The sequence below is a fragment of the Mytilinidion resinicola genome (genome assembly GCF_010093595.1).
Source record: "Mytilinidion resinicola strain CBS 304.34 unplaced genomic scaffold BDZ99scaffold_6, whole genome shotgun sequence".
Classification (NCBI taxonomy): Eukaryota; Fungi; Ascomycota; class Dothideomycetes; order Mytilinidiales; family Mytilinidiaceae; genus Mytilinidion; species Mytilinidion resinicola.
The window spans coordinates 592,135-601,609 of NW_022985442.1; the positions used below are offsets into that span (position 1 = coordinate 592,135).

A 9,475-nucleotide genomic window follows, 5' to 3' on the forward strand; every position below is an offset into this window, starting at 1 on the left:
TTAAAATTATTATCCTTAGCCTTTTTAATCTACTTAGTAATTAATCGAAGGCTCTACTTAGTAGCTTTTCTAATAACTTTACTAAATTTAGGCAGCTTTACTTTATACTAAAAAGCTCTATATTATTAGCTAAGCTAGTTCTTTAGCTCTATACCTTAGTAGTAAATATATTAAAATAGTAGTATAACTATATTATATAAGTTACCTATTAAAATCTAAAAATATAATTTAATACTGCTATTTAAATCTTTAAGCTATAAAGTTATAGTATTACTAAAGTATAGTAAAAGGCTAGTATAGTATATAGCAATTTTTTTTCTATATAGCTACTACTTTTTAGTAAGGTAATTAACTAGGAGTTATTTATATAACGTATTCTATAAGCAAGCTGTCTACCTAAGCAAGCCGTCTACTTTATTATAAAAACGCGACGCGTTAACTTCCAACCACTATGCGTCGACAACACAACGTGCAATTAATACAAAATGAAGGTCGAATACGCATAGCTATTGCAGCAATTAATTAGCAGCAATTTAAAAGCGAACGGCGCGCTATTACGACATATAACGTACCCAGAAGCACACTTCGAGATCAACGCGCTGGAACGACCCCACGACGCGATTCTAAGCCTAATTCGAAGAAACTTTCCAAGCTAGAGGAATCAGTTGTTGTTCAACATATACTCGACCTGGATTCGCGAGGATTTCCGCCCAACCTGCATGCTGTACGAGAGATGGCCAACAAATTGCTCGCCGAGCGCGCCGCCGGCCACGTTGGCAAGAACTGGCCAGAGAACTTTGTTAAGCGAACACCTAAGCTTAAAACACAATTTAATTAAAAGTATAATTATTAGAGAGCTTTATATAAGGATCTAAAGGTAATTAGCAATTAGTTTAAGCTTATACGCAATATAAAAGCAAAGTATAGCATTTTAGATAAAGATATATATAACTTTAATAAAGCTAGCTTCTAAATAGGCGTTATCTTAACTAGCGTAGTTATAACAGGCTTTAAGCAGTGCAATTATCTAAAATTAATATAGCCAGGCGATCGCGAATAGATAATAATAATCTAAGGAGTTAATACTTATAAATAGGCTATCCTGCTATTTATTATCTTTTTAGGTAAGTACTACCTTTTTATATAGTATAAGGGTAATAATATACTACTAGACTAGGTTATAGTAGTAAGTAATAATAGCTAGATAATAAATAAGCTTAGTATTACCTAGCTATAGTATTTTAATAAGTATATAAAGGATTGCACTATAGGTATATATTAGCTGCTAATTATTAATAGCTATAAAAGCCACCGCTCGCTTAAATTTAAAAAGATTTATAAAAAGAATAATATTATTACTTTCTATATACCAGCGTATTTATCGCACCTGCTGCAGCCGCTTAATATTAGCTGCTTTGCGCTGTTAAAAAAGGTATACGGGCGCTAAATTAAGGACTTAATACGCTACTATATTAACTATATTATAAAGCTAGAGTTTTTACTAGTATTTAAAGCAGCCTTTTATAACTTAATTATAAAGAGTAATATTTACGCAGGCTTTTAAGGCGCAGGCCTTATACTGCTTAATTTAGAGGCAGTACTTTTAAAGCTTAATATTCGGCCTTATATACTATTGCCTTCTACTATAGTAAAGGCTTAATAGGAATTAAAAATACTAAGCAACGCTTATAAGCTAGGCTTTTAATTAGCTTTAATTTATAATTATATTTAAAGGCATTAAAATAGCTTACCTATAGCAATTTTTAATACGCTTAGCAGCTTTTCTAAAGGTGCTATAATAATAATATATTAAGCTATACTACTGCGTAATATAGTTGCCAGCCTTTAAAAGGTAAATAAAGCCGCTATAAAGCGTAAGGCGCGCAAAAAAAAGTAGATCTAGAAAAAAGGAACTTTAATAATAGAAGCAGGCTCTTAAATAGCTACTTAAAGGCTTAATAAAAACGCCTAAAGTAAAAGGTAGTAAGGCGGGGCAGATTTTAGCAGGAGCGCGCGGCGCTGTAGACGCTGCAGCAAGCTAAGGCATAATATTTATACGTGTAAAAATAATGCAAAGGTTGCTATAGATTAGGCTATAAGTTATATATAGTTAATATTTATTAGCGTTATAGAGCAATTAACGTTTAAAGCCGGTTTTTATAATAAAGTAAACGGCTTATTTAAGTAGACGGCTTACTTATAGAATACGTTATATAATTTAATTTTATTTTATTTTAAGCGGCTATAAACTTATCTTTTATAGGTTTTACTAGGTAAAGGTTAAGCTTATTAATAAATTTCTTTTAATTTTTCTATATAGCTTTAATCTTAGCTATTATTAGATTTTAAAAGGTATATACTGCATTTTATAAATCTATAGCATTAGTTACTACTTACTTATTATTTTTCTAGATAGCTATAGCCTTACTAGCAATATTTTTTTATATATACTATTTATATAAAAGTTAAAAAATAGTAGGAAAAAACTTAGCTAGTATATTTTTAAGTACTAGCTTTTTATCTATAATAAAAACGCCTAGTAAAACTCCTAGGTGCTAGTATATAAAATAAAGCTTATATACTGCAAAAATATAGTCCCTTTTTTCTTTTTCTAGAAGAAAATAATAGCCTAGCTTATAGTTTCTACCCTAGTTAGTAATACTATTAATATAGAAAAGTAGTATTTTAAACTTATTTATATTATAGGTGCAGTTAAGAAAAATAATATTAGGATTTTTCTAGAATATCTAAATACTTTTAGAATATATAAAGTATAGATACTTAATATAGTTTACTTTATCTAGCTTATATTTATAGTAGTAATAAGCGTCCGGGTTATTACTGCTATATTCCTTAAGTATTTTAAAAATAGCCTAAGTTAAAGTAAGCCTCTTAAGCTTTATTTTTTTCTAGTTCTATTTCTTATTATATAGGTTCTATATTATTATATTTTTACCTTTAGTAAGTAGGTTATTAAAAATAGCACTAATAGGCGTGCCTCTATTAAGCTAATTATAGATAGTTTAAATTATATTCTTATTAAAATCTTAGTATATAGCTAGAGTTCCCTTATCTAGATTAAATAGGTGGTAATTATAGCTAGAAACCTTAACTTTAAAAAACTAATTACCTAGCTATAGGTCTCTTATAAAGCAGGCTTTTATAGGGTAATTATACTTCTTTAAATAGGTTTTTTTCTTCCGATTAGCAGGCGTGTATACACCCGCGTAATTATAATAAACAAGCACCTTATATACCTAAAAAGGTGTGCGCTTATCTATTTTATTTCTATACCGGATAATTATATATCTTTTCTACTTAGCCTAGGCGTTAATAGATTTTATACTATTCTTTATAAAAGTATAGCGGCCCTAAAAAGGCGGCTGGAAGGGTATAGTATTAAAGTAATAATATAGAGGAATTAGTATTAATATATTAAAAGTAAGTGCGCAGGTAATATAAATCCGAACTAAGTATAAGTAGGTAAGTAAGTAAGTTTAATTAGTAGAATAATATTTATACGGGCTAGAGCTAGGCTAAATATAAAAGGGGGGCTAGAAAAAGAAAAAAAAAGGGCTATAAAAAGAATAGAAGGGTAGTAATTAAGCTTATCTATAAAAAACTATTATAGCTATACTATAAGTAGGTGCCTTTAGAGTAAAATAAGTATACAACCTTATTAATATAGGATAAGCTTAATTACTACCCCTCTATTTTTTTTATAGCCCTCTTTTTTTTTCTTTCTAGCCCCCCTTTTATATTTAGCCTAGCTCCGGCCCGTATAAATATTATTCTACTAATTAAACTTACTTATTTACCTGCTTATACTTAGTTCGGATTTATATTACCCGCGTACTTACTTTTAATATATTAATACTAATTCCTTTATATTATTACTTTAATACTATACCCTTTCGGCCGCCTTTTTAGGGCTGCTACGCTTTTATAGAGAATAGTATAAAATCTATTAACGCCTAGGCTAAGCAGGAAGAATATATAATTGTCCGGTATAGGAATAAAATAGATAAGCGCACGCCCTTTTAGGTGTATAAGGTGCTTATTTATTATAATTACGCAGGTGTATACACACCTGCTAATCGGAAGAAAAAAACCTGTTTAAAAAAGTATAATTACCCTATAAAAGCCTGCTTTATAAAAAACCTATAGCTAAGTAATTAGTTCTTTAAAGTTAAGGTTTCTAGCTATAATTACTACCTATTTAATCCGGATAAAAGAACTCTAGCTATGCACTAAAATCTTAATAAGGATATAATTTAAACTATCTATAATTAGCTTAATAGAGGCACGCCTATTAGTACTATTTTTAATAACCTACTTACTAAGAGTAAAAATATAATAATATAAAACCTATATAATAAAAAATAGGACTAGAAGAAAATAAAGCTTAAAAGGCTTACTTTAACTTAGGCTATTCTTAAAATGCTTAAGAAATATAGTAGTAATAACCTAGACGCTTATTACTACTATAAATATAAGCTAGATAAAGTAAACTATATTAAGTATCTATACTTTATATATTTTAAAAGTGTTTAGATATTCTAGAAAAATCCTAATATTATTCTTTTTAACTACACCTATAAAATAAATAAGTTTAAAATACCGCTTTTCTATATTAACAGCGTTACTAACTAAAGTAGAAACTATAAGCTAGGCTATTATTTTCTTCTAAAAAAAGAAAAAAGGGACTATATTTTTGTAGTATATAAGCTTTATTTTATATACTAGCGCCTAGGAGTTTCGCCAAGCGTTTTTATTATAGATAAAAAGCTAGCACTTAAAAATACGCTAGCTAAGTTCTTTTCTACTATTTCTTAACTTTTATATAAATAGCACGTATAGAAGAATATTACTAGTAAGGCTATAGCTATCTAGAAAAATAATAAGTAAGCAGTAACTAATACTATAAATTTATAGAATATAGTATATGCCTTTTAAAATCTAATAATAGCTAAAATTAAGGCTATATAGAAAGATTAAAAGAAATTTATTAATAAGCTTAACTTCTACCTAGTAAAACCTATAGAGGATAAGTTTATAGCCGCTTAAAATAAGATAAAATTAGATTATATATATAAACAACTTTTAGTTAATTACTTTACTAAAAAGTAGTAGCTATATAAAAAGAAGATTACTATATACTATACTAGCCTTCTACCGCACTTTAGTAATACTATAACCTTATAGTTTAAAGGTTTAAATAGCAGTATTAAATTATATCTTTAGATTTTAATAGGTAACTTATATAATATAGTTATACTACTATTTTTTTGCAATAAGTGGACAATTGCTGACAGCCTTAAAATATAAAGCAGGCTTTGTAGCCACACAGTGCTTCAGATGCCAGGGCTACGGGCACGTTGCAAGACACTGTAAGAAGGACATCCGATGTGCAGTATGCGCAGGGGAACACGACACAAGACAATGCACGGCAACAGACACTAAGAAGTGCGCCAACTGCAAGAGAAACCACCCGGCATATAGTGCCGAATGCAGCATAAGGAAAGGGGCCCAGCTACGGGCTACGTCAAAGAGGTGGGCAACGCCACACCGATACAACACCAACAAGGGGCCGAGCTTGTACACGCCCCAGGCCCCGCTGGGGGTGTGTACAACCTCAACCCAGTCCAGGAAGAGGAGAGCTGCTGACGACGACGCACGCGAAGGCAGCACAGAACTAGGGCCAGCGCCAACAGCACTAAAGAGAGTAGGACGACCGAAGATGTTCGAGCATCCTAACAAGGACCTAAGCCAGCCGAAGATCAACGGAATGATGCAGACTGCTCGTTCAACGCAGCAATCTTCCTATCTAACGCCTTCTCAGACACTGCATACTTCTCGCTTTGCATCGCCATCCTTACAGCCTCTAACCTAGTTAACTTAATCGACAACATACGGAGATATAGATGGACTCTCACAACTTAAAACTGTTACCTAAGTGCCGTCCTCACAGGAAGACGATGCAAGCCAGCAACTACGCGCCAAAACAGGTGCAGCGAACGCCGCAGACACTATGGACATAGTTTAATATTAGAACAACCTAGCATACTTACCATTATACAGTACAACGTCAACAAGAGCCGCGAGACCTAGAGAGAGTTCCTGGAAAAAGCGGAGAGAGCCCAGCCTTAACCGCTGGTGCTAGCAATACAAGAGCTATAGAAGAACACACAGCAATAAGAGCATACAATACTCCGCACAAAGTCCTATTACCTTCTACACGGAGGAAGCCCACACACGAGAACGTGCATATATATTAACAAGAACCTCGACATTAACCAGTGGTTAGTAGAGCACCACTCGCCGGACCTTATCACCCTCTCTCTCTATACCAGTAGAGAGGACATCCAAATTCACAATATCTACAACCCGAAACCAAACGGAATCATAGCTGCACTACCCCCACTGCTAAACAACAACAACGCGGAGCACGTCCTTGTAGGTGATATAAACCTACATCACCCATCGTGGGGAGGAATACGAGTGATAAACACGGAGGAGCAAGCGGAGGAGCTTATCCGCATTACAACAGAAGCAGGAATGGACCTAGCCACGGAGAAAGGCATAGAAACATAGGCGAGAGGAACATTGTGGTCTACAATTAACCTTACGTTCACAACAGAATAGCTAACAGAACGAACCACTTCCTGCATAGTGCAAGAGGAATAGAACTGCAATTCAGATCACCGCCCTATATATACAGAGTTCGACATCACCCTACTAAGTGCAGTAGAACAGCTACAACATCGGCTGTAGAAGAATGCCGACTAGAAGAAGGCGCGGGAGCACCTCTAAACCCAGCTAGACGAGCTGGACAACTGGAACAACCCTTAAGACACGGAGGAGGACCTTAATAAATTCGCACGCCTCCTCTATAAATGCATACAGGCCATAATCGCTGCTACGGTGCCTATTGCAAGGCCATTAAAACAGGCATCGCCGGCATAGTTAGAAGAATGCTCGGAGGAAGTGCATAAGACTAGGAGGGTGTATAGAATATGGCGCTTGTTGCAATCTATAGAGAACTGGATATTATACTGTGTCTAGTGCAACCGCAAGAAGAGAACTATATAGAGGGAGAGCACTAAGGCGTGGCGCCGTACAGTAGAGAAAGTAATAAAGGACCTAAAGGGTGTATAGAAGCTGGCCAATTAGGGCCGTACAGCTGGCAAGGAATTAAGACCTCCGCCTTAATTTCCCCCTTTTTTAAAACCTAAGGACCCTACTCTATATATAGATAATAAAACAAAAGCACGCATACTAGCGGAGCAGTTCTTTCCGCCTCCGGCTAATACAGACTTGTCCGACCTAGAGGGGTTCCAATACCCGGAACTATACAACACCACGCTAGATGTTATAATTAAGGATATCCTCTTAGCGCTAATAGGAACTGCCCTAGACAAAGCCCCGGGTATTACAGGGATTACCAACAGGTTTCTTAAGAAGTGCAAAATACAGCTGGCGCCTATGCTGGCTCGGTTCTTTACAAGGTGCCTATATAAAGGACACTATCCTCGGCCGTTTAAAGATTCTATTACAGTGGTGCTACGTAAGCCCTAGAAAGCGTCCTATACAACGGCAATAGCCTATAGGCCGATCGCCCTGCTAGAAACAATAGGCAAGCTATTTAAACGGATTATAGCTATGCGGCTATTGAAAATTGCGGAAGAAAAGGATATGCTTCCACCTAGTTAGATAGGGGCACAACTAGGACGTTTAATATAGACAGCACTCAAGCTCCTTACTAAATAAATCCACGCTGTATAGAGAGGAAATCCACAGCTTATAGTATTACTTCTTAGCCTAGATATATTAGGGGCGTTCGACCGTGTGTTATATAAATATATAATACATAACCTACAGATTTAACAAGTGCCGGAGTAGATAGTTAGGTTTATAAGGTCCTTCCTACAGGACTGTACTATAAGGCTCGCTATCGGAAACTTTATAGCGGAACCTATTGCAGTTACTATAGGAATACTGCAGGGCTCCTCCCTATTACTAATACTCTTCCTCTTCTTTACCAGCACGCTCCTACTAATGCTATAGCGCGGCAATACAACGGCCTACGGGTTTATTAACAACACAAATATCCTTATATATAGCAAAAGCATAGAAGAAAACTGCAGGGCCATTAAACGGGCGCACGACCGGTGCATGGAGTGGGCAAGAAAGCATAGAGCAGTCTTTGCGCTAGATAAATACCACCTAATACACTTTATAAGAGCCCGCAAGTCTATTAATATAAAAGCTACAGTTAATATATAGGGCTTTACCGAAGGCCCTATAACAGACCTAAGAATACTAGGGGTCCAGGTGGATTCCAAACTTAAATAGGGCCCGCATATTAACACCACGAAGAACAAAGCCATGGCCCAGATGGGGGCCCTTACGAGGCTTACGGCGTCGACCTGGGGTGCAAGCTTCCGGAAGGCACGCACAATATACTCGGCGGTTATTAGGCCTGCCATTATGTACAGATGCACCTCCTGGTATACTACACCGGGCATGAAAAAGCAGATTAGCAAGATAAAGATTAAGCAGCTCAAAACAGCACAGAACTAGTGCCTTTGTGCTATCTCAGGGGCATACAAGACAACAAACATCAGGGTAATAGAGCACGAGACATTATGCCCTCTACTCCGGCTAAAGCTGGAGGAACTTACGGTGGCCTACGCGGACCGCACACGCGAGGGGCCAGCCCGCGAGCACATCGAAACCCAATGCAGCCGCATAAAAGAAACGGTCCGTGCTAAATACAGGCCGAAAGGAACACCACGGTACGGCCCAAGCAGGCGCGACGAACTCCGCAAGCTCGCGGCGAAGGCATCACGGCTAGCCGCACGATACGAAGGCGAATCGGAAGAATCCTATAGGCGCACAAGGCGTGGCATGATCCAGGATGAATACAAAGAGAAGTGGAAGAAGGAATGGGAAGCCTACCGTAAAGAACTACGCCAAGGACCCCCAACACCAGCACTCGACACTAAATGGAGCAAACGACAAGAGGCACTACACAAAGGACTCACGAAGGTAGAGAGCACAATTATCACGAACCTACGGACGGAGCATATAGGGCTCAACGGTTACCTCCACCGTATGAGAGTGCCCGGCCACCCGACGCCGGCATGCCCTTGCGGGCATAGCCTCCAATCCCCAAGACACATTGTAATAAGTTGCGGAAGACACGTTGAGGGCAGGGGCGAGCTGTTCCAGAAGGCCAAGACGAGGACATATAAACAGCTCTACAGAAGCCAGAAAGGAAGAAAGGCCGTGGCCCAATGGCTCCTCCAAAGGACGGACCTCCTGCCATACCTCTCGGTGGCCAGAGAGATGGCAGAGGCGGAGACGTAGGCATTCCACCTCCTACAACTTTACATAACTATGCATACTACGCATACCATGCATACCACGCATACTGCGCATACTACACACACTACGCATACTACGCATACTA

At 37.0% G+C, this 9,475-nt stretch overlaps 1 protein-coding gene across 1 annotated transcript; it reads left to right on the plus strand.

The window, feature by feature from the left end:
- Positions 1-8,112: 8,112 nt before the first annotated feature.
- BDZ99DRAFT_383327 (uncharacterized protein) lies at positions 8,113-8,286 on the plus strand (the record flags this gene model as incomplete). The annotated part of the gene is made up of 1 exon (XM_033715324.1): positions 8,113-8,286. A coding segment is annotated over one exon (174 nt), but the record flags the coding sequence as incomplete, so codon positions are not given.
- Positions 8,287-9,475: the final 1,189 nt, after the last annotated feature.